This window comes from Xenopus laevis, chromosome 7L (assembly GCF_017654675.1).
Source record: "Xenopus laevis strain J_2021 chromosome 7L, Xenopus_laevis_v10.1, whole genome shotgun sequence".
In the NCBI taxonomy this organism is placed as follows: Eukaryota; Metazoa; Chordata; class Amphibia; order Anura; family Pipidae; genus Xenopus; species Xenopus laevis.
In genome coordinates, this window is record NC_054383.1 from 23,904,891 (window position 1) to 23,922,778 (window position 17,888).

The window sequence follows — 17,888 nt, forward strand, 5'->3', positions numbered from 1 at the left end:
ATAACCAACGATATATGGGGAGAAAATAGTAATTCATTTTTCTTTTTTTTAAAAAAACTGGCACTCGCAACATATAATTCACAGCTTTGCACAAGGTAAAGTAACACATAGCAACCATACATTTAGCGAGTTTCTAGAACTGGTTGCAACGTTTATTACATTTCCATCATTATTCCTGTTTCTTAACCTTAGGTATCCAGATGTTCCAGAATCAATATAGATGGGGTCCAGCAAATCTGCGGACCCTGGGTTAAGAAACCAGGGCCACCAACTGCCCAACCCTATTTAAGATCTACATTTTCCAGTCAAGCAGCCCCATTATCCAATGCCCTGTTCTTCAGTATAAAGCAGCCCTACCTTTCCTAGCGAGCAGCCCTTTCATGAGCTGCAGTTCACTGAAACACTGGCTCAGAAGGAACAGGCCTTCAATGGAATAATCATCGGGAGCACACTCAGACATCTTCAGAGTCAGCAGGAACCGCTTCTTCTCTTCGTCCATCTTGATTACAGTGGCAACCACAGTGTTGCCCTCAACAAAGTGGTCCCTGATATTGGTCACAAACTTGTCAGATATTTCCTATTCAAAAAAAAAAAAAGTTTACTAAACTTAAAGGTGAAGCAAGTGACTTTTTAAATTAATTTGAATGCTGTACAACAAGTGCACTGAGCATACACATTCACAGCAGAATTTATACACAAAAATTATCATCAATGGGGACCTATTGTGCATATTGGCAGAAGCTTGGCAGAACAGTGAGCATCACCTTGTAAGTCTGCTGAAGAGATGCCAAGGGCATTGCTGCTTGCGGTCGAGCAAAAAAGTCACACCGGTGAGGGCCAAGGGATATTTGCAGCACTTGTCACTCCAAGTGCCATAACCCTTTAACTTGCAAAGTTCCACTCTTAGGGTCAGGGCACATGCTCAGATTCGGGTAGATTAGTCGCTGGGGGCGACAAATCTCCTCTTCTTCGGGGCGACTAATCTCCCCGAACCGCCTCCCGACGACTAGAATTTAAATCGCCGGTGGGATGGCTCTCGGCGCGGTTTGTTTTCCTATGTCGCCCGAAGTTGCTGGAAACTTCGGGCAAGTTCGGAAAAGGAATCACTCCGAGTGCCATCCCGCCAGTGATTTACATTCTAGCCGGTGGTTCAGGGAGATTAGTCGCCCAGAAGAAGAGGAGATTTGTGCCGGGCGACTAATATCTCGGAATCTGAGCGTGTGCTCTGACCCTTAGGGTGAAAACACACAGAGCTACTAGTAGCAGCTACTTGTCACAGCTACAGAATAGACAATAATTGGCTTTGCGAAGATACTGTATTTTGGCATTTTGTAGCCACAAAAGTTAGCTGCTACAAGTAGCAGCTACTTTTTGTGGCTAAAAAAAAATACTCTGCCATAAACAATATTGAGAATTGCTTCTGCTAAAACACACGTAGAATCTCCGCAAAGCCAGTTATCGCTACGGACTATTATGTAGCTGTGACAAGTAGCTGCTGCTAGTAGCGCTGTGTCTTCACCCTTGCACAAAAGAAATGTCCAATCTGCAGCACTTCTGGTGCAATATGACAATTCTTTGCTGCACTACATTTCCCAGAATTCAATTAACAGCTATTCACAACAGCAACTTGGGGGCTGGAGGTTCCACTTCCACGACGTTGTTTTGAGGGCACCGATCTCCCGGCATTGCACAGTGAATCCCTAATTCCTTTCCTGCTGTCTGCATATGTTCAATGACACCTAGATCAGTCACTCAGTTCTTTCATCTCTTTTTTTCTGCTCTGCAAAACAATATTAGTAAGCCCCACTGGACTGCCCTCCCCCAACTCCTGCAGATGTTTGTCTTCTTTTACAGCTTGCAGAATGTCAATTAAAATAGTTGTTTATCACTCAACAGCCTGACATCCCTCCCTCCCCCCCTCCCCAGACGCAAACTGCCATTACTTACGGACATGGGCACCAATCCAAACAGGCCGTAAGGGAATTCCACAAAGACACCATATGGCATGATACTTTTCACAAAGCCAGTCAGGTGCATCCCTGTCTGCACCTCCGAGATGACTTTTACACACGATCCTTTCTCAACAGAGGAAATCAGAAGAGATTTCTTTGTTAATATCTGAACCAAACTTGTAAAGGACTAAACCAACAAGAAGTTATCTACTGAAATAACAAGAACTTTTTTTTTTAAAGGAAAGGATCACCATTAACTTGAAGCATAATGTTTATGGATACAAAATAAATCAAAGCTGTATACATAGGATTATGCCCTGGGCATCAAAGAGAAGCAACTGCAAGAAAAAGCAGAAAGCATTGTAGCATTGCCATACAGTGATGTTATCAGTGTTGCCATGCCTACAGCAAGAATTACAATAGGGGTAGCAGAAGGCACAAGACACACTGAGTGAGCAAGTTTATTCCTAATCTTTGAAAGCAATGTTGGGACCCTAAAAAGATTATTTATGTGAAATTAAAGAGGTTGTTCACCTTGTAAGGGTCAGGGCACACAGGCGACAAATCTCCTCTTCTTCGGGGCGACTAATCTCCCCCCGAACTGCCTCCCCTGCCTTCCCAACGGCTAAAATGTAAATCGCCGGGGGGGGGGGGTGGCATTCGGCGTGATTCGTTTTCCGAAGTCACCCGAAGTTTCCTCGTCAGGCAACTTCAGGCGACTTCCTCTGCCTGTGTGCCCTGACCCTAAACAATTTTTCCAGTTGAGTTATTTTCAAATCCTTCACTAGAAATAAAGACTTTTTCGACGGCTTTCCATGTTTTATTTTTGACCGTTTTAGCAGAATTGAAGTCAAACGTTTGTATGTTATTGTCTCTGGCAGCTCAGGAATTCAGGTTCTGAACGGTTACAAATTTGCTACATTAGTTGACACATTTCTCAGCAGCATCTTTGGCATATTAGCAACTATTTTATCAATTCTAACAGCTGCCTGTAATGAAACTCAGGGATACTGCTCAGCAGGGACAAAGATAAGAAATGTATCAACTAATGTATCAGTTTAGAGCAGTTTTACAGGGTCGGTGACCCCACTCCCCCCAGAGCTGATTTAGAAGGACATAAGATCGTGAAAAGTGAAACTTTCCACTTCAGTATTAGAGAAACAGACACAAATAGAAAGTCATCTGGTGAACTATCTGAAACCAACTGAAAAAAAAATGTTTGAAGGTGAACAACCCCTTTAAATCCACATTTTATTATAGAGAGGTTTCTACAAATGCATCAGAGACATCAGGAAAGACCAGAACCTATTTTCTAAGCAAAAGAATTCCCTCTGACAAAAAGGATACACTGTGGCCCTTGAGGCTACTAAGACACATGGCCCCGGGAATATCGTCCCCTTCTTGCAGTGTATGCCAGAGTAGCTCACAATTTGACACATGGTCCGAGAGGTGCATTTTGGGAATGAAAGCGGGGCTTTCCTCAGGTAGGACGAGAACGTTCACTCCTTTGTCAGTCTTCGATAGGACTCTGGTATCAACCAACTGAAAAATATAGAACAGCAACAACTTCAGATTGGCTGCAAATTGTGTGTGAACGTGGTGCTCTACCACATGGAAACTAGTTTATTCATTTACACTTCACAACAAAGCAGCTGTAAAAGTTTCTAATGCCATAAAGTAAGAGAGAAAAGTACCTTCCCAACATCTAACTTCACCGCCTTTATCTTCTTGAGGAAGCGTTGTTCTTGTTCAGTGTGCCCCTCCTCCGTTATTCTGAAGGACAACAGCAATTGTTGTGTTTGGGGGTTACACTCCAGCACCTGAACCTTAATGACCTGCGTGGAAAGACGTGTTATTAATAAAGGGAGATGTGCCAGAATCTGCCTATAAAACCCTAACTTTCCTTCAGCCTGACCCCGCTCTGCCACTGCCCCAGGCCCCCACACCCCATGGGGACAGCCTCACAATTTGGGAGCCACTGCTATAGGGTATTGCATAACATTTGGAACAATTGTGTAGAAACTTGGATTCCCTCCCAGGATTTCTAGTGTTCTGCAACAATTGAGAAGGACTCCTCGTTATAAATGTGCTGTTTATGGGGTATCTTGTTAGAAAAATGAATACTTAACAAATAATCTTATACAAAGAATTGGCTGTTCACCTTTAAATAGGGATGCACCGAATCCACTATTTTGGATTCGGCCAAATTCCTCGGGAGAGATTCGGCTGAATACCGAACTGAATCCTAATTTGCATATGTAAATTAGGGATAGGAAGGGGGCAACATTTTTTACTTCCTTGTTTTGTGACAAAAAGTCACGCAATTTCCCTCCCCTAATCTGCATATGTAAATTGGGTTTGGCCGGGCAGAAGGATTCGGCCGAAACCGAATCCTGCTAAGAAAGGCCGAATCCTGGCTGAATCCCCGAACCGAATCCTGGATTCGGTGCACCCCTACCTTTAAATTAACTTTTACTTTTAGTATGACAGAGGGTGATATTCTGTGACAATTTGCAATTGTTTTTCATTTTTTATTATTTGTGGTTTTTTGGGTTATTTAACTTTTATTTTAGCAACTCTCCGGTTAGCAATATGGTTGCTAGGGTTCAGATTTCCATAGACAGATTTCCATAGAAACCATGCATTGACTTAAATAAGACATTGGAATATAAATAAAAAGTAACAATAACAATAAATGTGTAACCTTACAGAGCATTTGTTTTTAGATGGGGTATATATATTTTATTATATATTTTTTATAAAAAAATATAAAAAATATAATGAAAACCAATTGAATTGAAAAAAATTACTTAGAATTGGCCATTCTAAGACATACTAAAAGTTAACTTTAAGTTACAAACAACATAAATGAGCATGTATGACAGTACTTGCAGGAAGGAGCATAATCCATTACCTGCCCTCTATAAAAGGCATCTTCCAGCGAGGAAATCTCTTGCAGCGAGCCCAGCTCACGACGTGGAGCTAGGCCTTGTACCTCGTTATAGAATTTAACAAGGCATCCGTAGTCTTTAATGGCCACAATGAAGCCATGGGTAATTAAGCCTGGTTGCGCATCCTCATAGCTGGCGAGAACGGGCAACGTTGACTTCATCAGAGTTCTCTTTCTTGTCAGGATCAACTTTCGTTCACAAGTAACCACAGTCAAGACCTTTGGGAAATAAAACATTTCTTACAAAGATTTGGCTACAAGATACAAATAACATTTAACAATAGCAATCAGGAACACGTAAGCTCCATGCTTGTCAGCGGGTCTCTACTAGTTACACAAGGGAATGAAAATAATCCATTATCCTTACCAATAGTACCATACAGCTTAAAGGAGAACTAAAGCTTAACTAAAAAAATAGGGTAGAAATGTTGTACATTAAGCTTTGGGCTTCTATACCAGCCCAAGGCAACCACAACTACCCTTTAGAAGTAAAGATCTGTGTCTCCAAAGATGCCCCAGTAGCTCCCCATCTTCTTTTCTGCTGATTCACTGCACATGCTCTGTGCTGCTGTCACTTACTGAGCTTAGGCACTGATGCACAGATTATAGATAGATATATATATTATTCACAATATAAGGCTAATTATGAAATAATTCAGATTATTGGTACATGGCAGCCCAGAGACCATCACAATTGGCATCATAATTTATTAATCAGCCCTGTAGCATCATCTTATATGACAGGCAAACCTCATTTTATGCTTGAGGACTTGCGACGAACCCTAAGCTTAGCTTCTCAACAGCAGCCCAGAACACAAAGCATGTGCGTGTCTCAGCTACGCCAAACAATATCCAAGTAGGCCTGGATCATTACTATCAAGATGCTGAACCTTTTGGCTGGTTTAATATATAAAATACTAGCCACATCCATTTTTAGAGTTTAGTTCTCCTTTAAGATCGTTTTCTTAAAGTAGTGCTGTTTGAATTTGTCATGTAGTAGGATTTTTGTTTGGTAAGAATAGGTTTGCAGACCTCATACAATAAACTAAAGATCTCATACAAGAAAAGCTCATGGCAGTGATAGACATATACATTAATAATTCAGGGACTGAAAAGACCTTTGATAGGTCCGAGCAACTGCTGAAAAGAATCACTGAAGCTTTAATTGAATTTGGGAACAGGAATTATTTTCTCTAGCTCCCTATAAAATTGGTTTAGGCAACAGATGAAGGCTTTCTAGGGCCCACAGCTGAGAAAAGAGGGGCTGCACGTGGACCAATCCCATCTATTTGCAATTACAGGTCTATGATCTATCCGTGGCACCATTATTTACATCATTATCTCACAACATTACAGACCTCACGTAAGACACTGAAGACAATAGGATAATATCAGATGGCGACACAATTGCAGCATAAAGAGCTTTAAGAATAGGCCCCTTGCATGATTTTTTTTAAATGTACTTCCTGCCACTAAAGTGTCTCTTTAAACCTAAAACAGCGCATTATAAAGGACATCAGTTTGCAGTGAAATAGATAGCAAGGTTGGATCTGGATCTTGAGTTTATTGAGAAGTATTTGAGCAACGATTCACACCCACCTTGCACTTTATCTTGTTCCCAATAATGTACTTTTTCTCAGGATGTTTGAGGAGAACATCAGCAAAATGGAGTTTAGGCACGAGACCTGTGAGATGGTCAGTGATCTGTACCACCATTCCTACGGCTTCCATGCACTTTACTGTCCCCTAGGAGAGTCAAATTCAGATTAAGGGGAGCAAAAAAGGTTAGTACTTCTACAAAGGGTTCTTAGTGGGACACACTTTTGTTATTTGTTATGAAGTGTTGATTCTTCCAGCACTTACATATTTATAATATATTATGCTCAGAATTACACTGCCAGAAAAAACAGCTTGCGTCAGTGGAAGGGCTAAATTACACTGTTTGGAATGCAAATAATTCACTGTACTATATTAAATTTCATTCCTGAACCAGCAAGTGTATTTTTTCAGTTATAATATTGGTGTGTAGGCACCATCTCAGGTAATTTTGCCTGGTCAAGTGCTTTCAGAAAGAGCCAGCACTTTAGAATTGAACTGGTTTCTGGCAGGCTGTTTCTCCTACTCAATGTAACTGAATGTGTCACAGTGGGACCTGGATTTTACTATCAAGTACTGTTCTTAGATCTACCAGGCAGCTGTTATCTTGTGTTAGGGAGCTGTTATCTGGTTACCTTTCCATTGTTCTGTTGTTAGGCTGCTGGAGAGGGGGCAAGGGAGGGGGTGATATCACTCCAACTTGCAATACAGCAGTAAAGAGTGACTAAAGTTTATCAGAGCACAAGTCACATGATTGGAAGTAGCTGGGAAACAGACAATAAGTCTAGCCCCATGTCAGATTTCAAAATTAAACATAATTGTTTGCTCTTTTGAAAAATGAATTTCAGTGCAGAATTCTGCTGGAGCAGCAGTATTAACTGCATTTTGAAAAAACAAAAAATAAAACACGTTTTCCCATGACAGTATCCCGGATACAAGTTGGAGATAGCTGAGCTGGGGTATAGACTGGTCCTTCCGACTTCCAGACTGGGCCTAGAGAACCTATACCATGCGGCACTATCTATATATAATGTTGCATATAATGTATCTATATATAATGTTGTGGACCTCGGGTGTCAGGTTGGCACAAGGAGAACCAGTCTGACACTGGGTTTACAGCCTTGCCTTGCTCTGGAATGGCTGGAAGCTAAATGGAATTTTCGAACGCTGATATGACAGGAACGTCTTTATTATTTCATTCTCAGCTACCATGAATTTACCTCCAGCACCTGTCCAGGTTGTATATCTTCATGGCGCAAGAAGAGATTTGTAATCACTTTCCTACATGAAGGTAAAAAGAATTTCTGTAAGCCGAAGGTGTTAATAATGCAACAATTGTTCCGCAATGAACATTTAAGGACTTACTCTTTTAGAGAGAGAATGTGCATCTCATCCATGGGACTAAAATCTGTGATTCGCCCTTTATGAGTGGTACCTTTTTTGAACTTTTCAAAATGTGGCTGTTTAGAAGCAGAAAGATGATGTTTCTGTAAAGACAAAGCATACAAAGCATATCAGTACCCGGCGTCCTACAGGGAATTTGAAATAAATGTACAGGGTTCCGACCTCTGTTCCTTGTGATGCAGATTTTCCTAAGGTGAACAGAGGTGTTTTTCACAATGTTTCATCCACCCATGTTAGCATCTATACCCACTGCTGAAAACTGCACCTTCATAAAGGAACAGTAACGCCAAAAGGTAATGTAAAATATAATGTACTGTTGCGCTGCACTGGTACAACTGGTGTGTTTGCTTCAGAAACAAAACTATAGTTTATATAAACAAGCTGCTCTGTAGCCATGGAAGCAGACATTCAACACTGAAAAAAAGAGTAAAGACACAGGATATACCGCAGATAACCGATAAGTTCTGTAGTAAACAATGGGATTCTACAGAACTTATCTGTTATCTATTATGTGTCCTGTGCTTGAATGGCTGCCCCCATGGCTACACAGCAGCTTATTCATATAAACTACAGTTTTGTTTCTGAAGCAAATACACCAATTTTTACTACTGCAGGACAACAGTACGTTATATAATCATTCCATTAATGCATTTTAATTTTTTGGTGTTACTGTTTCTTTAAAGGGGTTGTTCACCTTCCAAACACTTTTTTCAGTTCAGTTGTTTTCAGATTGTTCCCCAGAAAAAAAAAAAAAAAACAAGACTATTTTCAATTACTTTCCATTATTTATTTCTTACTATTTTTCCAAAATCTAAATTTAAGGTTGAATGTTCGGGTCTCTGGTGTTTGAGTCTGGCAGCTCAGTAATTCAGGTGCAGACTCTTTTACAATTTTGCAACTTTTAGTTGATACATTTCTCAGCAGCATCTCTGGAATATTAGCAACTATTGTATCAATTCTAACAGCTGCCTGTAATGAAACCCAGAGATTCTGCTTAGCAGGGACAAAGATAAGAAATGTATCCACTAAATGTATCAATTTAGAACAGTTTACAGGGTCAGCGACCCCCCCCCCATCCCAGAGCTGGTTTAGAAGGTGAAACATGACACTTTACACTTCAATATTAGAAAAACGGTTACACATAGAAAATATAAAGTAATTGGAAGAAGTCGTTATTTCTGGTGATCTATCTGAAAACAACTAATTGTTTGAAGGTGAACAACCCCTTTAACAGAGCTTCTTGTCATTTCAATCTGTATGTTAGTACCTGAATACATAAGGAACCTCAGTTTAAAGGTTTGCATTTATCATGTATGCCTCACCCATCAACACACAGCAAATTAGTAAAAATTAACAAAAACGGACCAGCAGGTGGCGCTGTTGTAACAAAATTCATATTAATATATGTATCCTTTAATATCTTGGAATTAAAAAAATAAACAATGAAAGTAGATTGCAAAAGTGCTTAGAATAGCATGCTCGTCAATTTTACATTCACTTGTTTTGTTTTTTTTTTTAAACTGAAATTTTTATTGATTTTTTAAAGAAAAATTCAACACGATATTGCCAGAGTTCCATAACAGAAAAGCATAGGATATCCTAATACATACACTTGTTTTTAAGGTTTACTTATGGTTTAATGTAAACAATGCTACTGCTCCTGAAGCAAACAGACAATTGTTACCATCACAGTGCAACAGGGGATTATATATCAAATACATAAATCGTTTTAATTTTTTTAATTTTTTTTTTGTATTACTGCTCAATTAAGGTATATTAAGCTCTGTCTCCTCCTGGTGATTTTTGCATTTTCATATATAGCTTTATCAAACTATTGAGGTTTGTTCATTTAAAGGGATACGGTCATGGGAAAAAAAAATGTTTTCAAAACTAATCCGTTAATAGTGCTGCTCCAGCAGAATTCTGCACTGAAATCTGTTTCTCAAAAGAGCAAACAGATTTTTTAATATTCAATTTTGAAATCTGACATGGGGCTAGACATTTTGTCAATTTCCCAGCTGCCCCAAGTCATGTGACTTGTGCTCTGATAAACGTCAATCACTCTTTACTGCAAGTTAGAGTGATATCACCCCCTCGCTTCTCCCCCCCCATCAGCCAAACAACAGAACAATGGGAAGGTAACCAGATAGCAGCTCCCTAAAACAAGATAACAGCTGCCTGGTAGGTCTAAGAACAACACTCAATAGTTAAAACCCATGTCTCACTGAGACACATTCAGTTACATTGAGAAGGAAAAACAGCAGCCTGCCAGAAAGCATTTCTCTCCTAAAGTGCATGCACAAGTCACATGACATGGGGCAGCTGGGAAATTGACAAAATGTCTAGCCCCATGTCAGATTTCAAAATTGAATATAAAAAAATCTGTTTGCTCTTTTGTGAAATGGATTACAGTGCAGAATTCTGCTGGAGTAGCACTATTAACTGATTTGCTTTGAATTTTTTTTTTCCCCATGACAGTATCCCTTTAAGTGCTTTTCCTGTGGAATATAGGTTCTACATTATATATAATGTGTCGCACACAAGGCAGTTCTGAAGATCAAATGTAAACTGTTTTTAAGGTCTGCATGATAAAGAATCTCCCAAACTTACAAATGCAAAGCCCAGGTTTCCTCCTTCCAGTTCAAAAACGGCTCCAGCATTCTTAAACAATGTTTGCACCACGCAGTTGTCAAGCACAGAGCCAACCCAGTCACTGGTGAGCTGGGGCAGGGTGTTCCCTGGCTGCAGAAAACACTGACGGAGCGTAAGTCTGATAGTCTTTGTGGATGGATCAAGCCACAAAATACAGGCTTTGACCTGCAGATGAGAAGACAAGTTAAGTGTTAAAGAAAGCAAATTCTACTCCTACATACAAGAATTGAAGCTTCCTAGAACATTCACACACATTATGGTCAAGGAGACAATTAATCAGCCTGTATGTTCTTAGAGATTGGGAAGAATCTGGAGAACCCAAAGGAAACTCACACAAACATCATTGTATCCTGGCTGGAATTTACCCTAGAACCCCAGAGCTGCAAGGTGACAGCAATCCTAATTAAACATTTTTCTAAAAACAAATACTGCCCATACATACGGGTGTAAAAAAAAAAAAAAAAAAATAGAATAAACTACAGTTGTTTAACCCTTTCTCTAGATACGTACTTCCTGCCCTTCCTTGTAGGAACCGATTTTCTTTGGTTCAAAGTGCAAGAAATCCACAAAGCCCGTGTACGATGAAAGGAAAGACAAAGTGATGTTGTTGTGCATCACCTGGAACAAAACAGAGTTAACATTGTATAGATTTACTCAGGGATGCTCTGTAATTTCTGGAAAACAAACCGAATCCAATTCTTGCCTAGATTTACCTTCTCTATCTGTGCTTTAAGTACAAGTCCCGGCAATAGATTATTCAGATTCCAGTTCTGTTCCACAGTTGCAAGGGCACTGGCCACGTCATTCTGGATTATGGACAGACGGACTATCTTTCCCTCATTCTTCACTTCCTCAACCACACAGTTTAGGTACTCCCCTACTCTGAGTAAGGACCCTGCATACAAACAGACATTAAACAGTTATATTCATGATGAACAAAGAAGGGTAACAAATCCTAAAGAGCTGCAGTACATACTTGGCAGTACATACTTGGCCCCTTTGCCCTTGTGAATGCACTTGAACAAGTATAATAGGTACCAAGCTGGACACAGGAAATTAAGGAATGAGCACAGGAAATTAATTAATATATTGATTGTAAGTAGGGGCTGGTTTAAAATGAATGAGACATTTTATCTTGGATCACTGAACAGCTGTACTGCCATCCATGTAAAGCAGACATATTTACAAAGATTAAATGTGATGGCTGGATTTTTATTTTGTATTTCATTGAATGTTGCCATCATTTACAATGCTTATCATGATGCAGTATGGCTCAGTAGCTGCATACATTTGCTACAAGGCAACGTCCAGGCATCTGTAAGGACTACTGTATATATAAATGTATTGCAATCTCCCACAAGACCATATTTTTATCCATACGTTTATCTTCCTAGAGTTCAAGGCCCTGGCATAATATTTACATGTTGCTTATCTTAGAGAACGGGAAACTCCCAGCAAACAGTAAAATGGGGCAGAGATGCAGCATCTAAAGCTTCTGCATTTTTTTACAACCCCCCCCCAGCCCCAGACAACCTACCCCACCCCAAAAGGGGCAACCTTAGACTAGTCATGTGATACCCTACTAAGCAAAAACATAACCACTACTTCTGTTATGAAAGGAGAACTAAAGCTTAACTAAAGATCTAGGCTAGAAATGTTGTAAATTAGGTGTGGGCTTCTGTACCAGCCCAAGGCAACCACAGCCCTTTAGCAGTAAAGATCTGTGTCTGCAAAGATGCCCCAGTAGCTCCCCATCTTCATTTCTGCTGATTCACTGCACATGTTCTGTGCTACTGTCACTTACTGAGCTTAGGGACCCGCTCACAATATACAGTACACATAGAATAGAAATGTCACAATATAAGGCTGATTAGTAATTAATACAGATAATTACTACATGGCAGCACAGAAAAAGTGTAATTAGCATCATAATCTTATAATCAGCTATGTAGCATCATCTTATATTACAGGCCAACCTCATTTTATGCTGGATAATTAGTGACGACCCCTAAGCTTAGCTTCTCAACAGCTGCTCAGAGCCCACTGAGCATGTGAGTGTCACAGACACTTTCCAAGATGGTGACCCCCTGTGACAAGTTTGGAATCTTGGCTCATTGCTGCTATTGACAAGCTGACACTTTAGGCTAGTGCAATAAGTTCAGTATATAAAATATGGCATTTTAAGACATTAATTTTTAGGGTTTAGTTCTCCTCTAACGAGTTCCACTGTCCACCAGAGGGAGGGTTATGTCTGAGACATTTGCACTATGGGGTACCTATCACAAGGGTACTTAACTGCAATGGTACAGATACCATTATCAGCCAATCTCAGCTGATAATCAGCTTTGATTTGCCTAATACAAGGTCGAAAATGGTAGACCATATCAGATAGATTCCTATGGACAATTGGACAGGTGCCCAAGAAAATTTTAATAAATGGGTCATAAAAATACCAGTGCATTGATGATGACTTTGTATATGGAACATACCTTGCCCTGCTTGACTTAAAAATAATTGCGCTTTTTGACGTGGCAGGAATGCTTTAGTACCAGCGACTCCTATGTCAACAAGATATCCATGGTCTTCTACACTAGATACACACCCAGATAAAACCTATAAAGAGATAGTAGTTATTTTTCAAAAACCTGTAAAATTACACTTGCCATTTCCAGAATTCACACAAGTCCCATGTACACCCCATACATACCATGCCTGTTTTAATTGATCCTGTGTTCAGAGCCTTGTTGACATGTTTCGGGTTGACGGACAGTTTAACGCTGGGGAAACCGCTGGCCGTTGTCTCTAAACTGCTTATTGCGCACCTTACTAACATTCCTGGACTGTACAGCTCAGAAAGGGGAACTAGTGCCTGCAAGGTAAGAATAAGCAGTATGTAACCATAAAACCAGTTGTTCGTTTCAGAACTACATTAAAGTGTAAATGAAACCCATTACATAGGACTGTACAGAGTAGAATATACAATGTGTAAATGGTCATACATATAGAGACTGATTTTTCAAGATGTATTTTATTTATGTGCTACAAGACAATTAAAATTGTATTTTTCTTGTCTGAGGGTGGGGCAGTAGCCTATTGGTCTGTAAATGCTCTGGTTGCTCTGTAATCAGTTACATATTTCTTCATAGGCACCCAAGGGTCCATGCCTAGGGCGGTTGCTTTAGGGGGTGGCCTAAATACAGCCCTATGTGGGACATTATGAAATCTGTGGACGTGTGTAGAGTGTGTAAAGATTACTATGGGGAGCAGTGAGAGGTGGAGATGAGCAGTTTGTTTGTTGCCATTTTTGACCTGATGACTTCAGCAGTGTGACATTAATTACAAGTTATGGATTGTGTTAAATAGCCAGTTAGTATTATATGTGCAAATTACTGTTCAAATTAAAAGTATACAATCAATATATTTAAGAGACATATACATTTATCAGCATAACAACCAATATTTAGCATATGAGAGTTATACAATTCTACAATATTCACATTAGGGGTCATTTGCAAGGGGTGCAAGAATATGAATCTTATTGCTCATTTCCTAAGCACCTGAGTGCCCCTGAGCATTGCACTTCTATCTGGTGATCAGTGCAGAGAACAGGACCAGGAGGTGCAACTTAGCCCTGTTATCATCGCCTGTCCTCTTACCACTACATGCCTCCCACCGCCAACCTCTATTGAATGGATCACTGCACAATGCAGGCTGTGTTCCATTCAGTACACAGAGTGCAAAAATATAGACGATTGTGCACATTTTTTACACTCTAGACACAACAGAGCACTGTAAATGCCCCTATTAGCCATTTGTTGCACAACTAATTCTATTAAACTTATAAGGCGGCCATACACTATAAGATCCGCTCGTTTGGCAAGGTCGCCAAACTAGTGGATCTTTCCCCGATATGCCCACCAACGGCAGGGCAATATCGGGTTAATCCAAATGTTTGGCCATAGAGCCATACGATTGGATTAAAGAAGGAAATGGGTGCCACAGGTCGTAGGACCACTTCAACTAGCCGATGCGGTCGTCAATCGCAGGAAAATTCAAACCTGCCTGATCGATATCTGTCTGATTTTTGGAAGCCCCAACACAAGGGCAGATAAGATGCTGAATCGGTCTAAAGGACCGATATCGGTAGCTTTAATCAGCCTGTGAATGGCCACCCTTAGACAATGCTTCATGCAGAATGTCCCTCATCCCAAAAATCTCTCTACATTTGGCCACATACAGACCATGACACCGGCTATCAGAGCAATCTGCCTGTAAAACAATGGGCCATGACCCAATCTGATGAATTACCTGGCAGACTGCATCATACCTCCAAATATTTGAAAATTGGGAAGAGGGACAAAAAGATCTGCCGCACACAGTGCAGTGAAATTTTTGACATGCCGTTGTGTGGCCACAACCCCTAAATACCATGTCCATTTTACAAAATTTGGCAGGTTATGGTTAAAGGTCCACATAGACGCAAAGATTTTTCTTTGGGGAACGACCGATTTAACGAAATCCGACCAATCCGTCAAATTATTGTGAAGTTAGTGGGAATCGAAAGATTGTACATTTTACGATTTTTCAAACGACATCTGTCAGAAAATTGATCGGCCAGGTTTAAAAAATGTTATCGGTCCCAGTGCAATCTATCTATGTTTGCAGGGCCAAGCAGGCAGCTACCCTCAGTTTTCATGGCAATATCGCCTGAAATGGTCTTTTTAGTTGATGGACAAATCGTATATTTAAACTAGGGATGCACCGAATCCAGAATTCGGCCTTTTTCAGCAGGATTCGGCAGAATTCTTCTGCCCAGCCAAACTGAATCCTAATTTGCACATCCAAATTAGGGGAATGGAGGGAAATTGCGTGACTTTTTGTCACAAAACAAGGAAGTAAAAATTGTTTTCCCATTCCCACCCCTAATTAGCATAAGCAAATTAGGGTTCGGATTCGATTTGGTATTCGCCCGAATCTTTCGCGAAGGATTCGGGGGTTCGGCCGAATCCAAAATAGTGGATTCGGTGCATCCCTAATTTAAATGATCGTTTCGAGATAATTGTGGTCTCACGATAACGAAAAGATCTTTACATCTATGGCCAGCTTAAGCTCATTTGTCTCATTTGTCCCAATAGACCTGCTGATCTTAAATAGTTATAACTGTATCTTTGCTTATCTGAAATAGTTACAAATGTATTGAAGCGCAGGTACTGAGTATTCTGGGCTCTCTGTCAAAAAGCTTTTTTTTTTTTAAATTTAATTTAGTTTTAGAAACATTGTTTCTTTTTCTGGCTTCAGTGCAGGAGATCAAAGGATCTAAGAAACAGGGACTGTGGGCTGAGCTGTCAAAATTGGGACAGTCCAGCTAAAAACGGGACAGTTGGGAGGTATGCTGCAGCGATTCATAACTGAACAAATATACCCTAAATTAGCATATTTCCGATCCCGGTCTGTTTTAGCCAGTCAACCCACAGTGTAAGTGGGCATTGGGCAACATACGGATGAAGATCATACAGTCTGGTTAAAAATGAATTATATTGAAAAACTAAATCAGAGCATGTGATCAGCACAATTAGTGGGAAATTCAATATGTCTCAAAGAACTCAACATAACTAGGTCTTCCACAGTGTCAGAGTTTATTAGGGTAACACATATGCCAAGATGTTAACTAAACCCTATAGAAAAGATCAGTGTTATTACATGCCTTTGACAGGAGTTTAAAGGATTTGCTACTCATCAACATCTCTTACCTCCAGGGGGTCATCTTTTTCCACTTGTTCACTGATGAGATTAGTATATGCATCACAAATGTTTGTCGCTTGGATATAGCCTGTTAAGCAATATGGTAAACTCACTGTCAACTCAAAATCTTTGGTCCGTTTCACACAACCAAGAAACAGCATCCCGACGCTCAGTTTCTGAAACACAATTGGAATAAACAGAGTAATCATTCACATTACATCCAATTATCAAATATATAGTGAGTAAAATATAAGGATATTATAATTTACCAAGGAATTCCATGACCATATAAAAGGCCTAGTGTTTTTATACAGTCATGGAACTCCGAGGTGACTTCTAAAATCCTCATATTTTGCAACAGGGGGTACTTTATTTATTATAATACACAAGTTTCAGTGAGTCATGTGACAGAAATGGCATCACTAAGCTCCGATTATAACCAATGACATCACTAAGCACCATTTATAAGAATAGAATTTACAGGATAATCATGTCTCGTGTATTATATAGCAAGTGTTTGTACAGTGTCAGGTTATACAGCCACCAGTGAGGACACTGCTTAATCAAGGCAAGAGTGCTGGGCATATGGTATATGTTTTCGAACCACAACTCCCTGTAGCCCACCAAGAATTTGTGGCGGTTAAGGAGTACAGAAAATGTAGTTAAGCAACCCTGAATTGCCCATTACTGCATTAGCCTCCTCAAAACACAAAAAGCAAAATAATTTAAGCAGAGAGGGAATGAATACAGAATTATACATACACTGTACAGTGGAATTTCCACAATTTCCTTAGTAGATGTTGTCCTTTTTTCTAGACCAACAGCCTTTGGCTTCTCACGAGATACTTTCTTGTTCTTCTTGATTTCCGGTTCTTCCTCATGATGGGTCTGCATAAAATTAAAAAATGAAGTAATCCATCATTTACCGGTATGGTCAAAATTGTCATCCACTATGGGAGTTCATGTACCATAAGGGGTGATTTAAAAAGACAGTTCTTTTCAGGTCCTGCGAGACAAATATTGTTTGACGTTCACGCCAATAATTTTCAATAAAAATTATAATTGGAAAAAAAAAAAAGCCATGGGTATAAATGTAAGAGTGGCATCCGTGCTGAAAAAAAGACTTTAGGCTGGAAACTAGGCTGAGGCAGATAGTTAGCCATGACATTGAAAAGGAGTGAACCAGAGTAGTTATAGGCCCAATAGTATTTGTGTGTGTATACATAGATATATATATTGCTACTCGGAACTGTAATTAAAAAGCTGTGGGTGTGAGACCTTTAGATATAGGCACACACTTTATCCGATTGCTACTGTATCGTACCCTGAATATGTTTTTTTTTCATTTTTTAATACATTTCATTTAGCGTTGGAATAACAAACAATTTATTCTGATTTGCATTGCCTATATTAAGAAAAAACAGGTTGGGAGAAGAGGGTTATAAAATGATCTCGCTTTCTCCCAGGGCTTATTGGGCTTCTCTCAACCCTGTATGTGGTCTGTGCTCTCAAGCACATACAAACTGAGAGGAAATGAAAGAATGAGAATAATAATCCAGCCCACTCTATGGCTCTTCAGGGATGTTGAGGCT

At 39.8% G+C, this 17,888-nt stretch overlaps 1 protein-coding gene across 1 annotated transcript in view; it reads right to left on the reverse strand.

Annotated features, from left to right (window-relative positions):
- The window catches only part of pdcd11.L (programmed cell death 11 L homeolog), a 42,652-nt gene that overhangs the window by 20,599 nt on the left and 4,165 nt on the right, over window positions 1–17,888 (reverse strand). Inside the window, 15 exon segments of the mRNA NM_001128623.1 lie at window positions 358–577; window positions 1,948–2,118; window positions 3,300–3,494; window positions 3,647–3,787; window positions 4,867–5,121; window positions 6,502–6,648; window positions 7,719–7,779; window positions 7,864–7,985; window positions 10,513–10,719; window positions 11,065–11,172; window positions 11,268–11,449; window positions 13,044–13,167; window positions 13,262–13,423; window positions 16,305–16,472; window positions 17,059–17,184. Of these exon segments, the coding sequence (NP_001122095.1) occupies window positions 358–577; window positions 1,948–2,118; window positions 3,300–3,494; window positions 3,647–3,787; window positions 4,867–5,121; window positions 6,502–6,648; window positions 7,719–7,779; window positions 7,864–7,985; window positions 10,513–10,719; window positions 11,065–11,172; window positions 11,268–11,449; window positions 13,044–13,167; window positions 13,262–13,423; window positions 16,305–16,472; window positions 17,059–17,184 (2,389 nt within the window).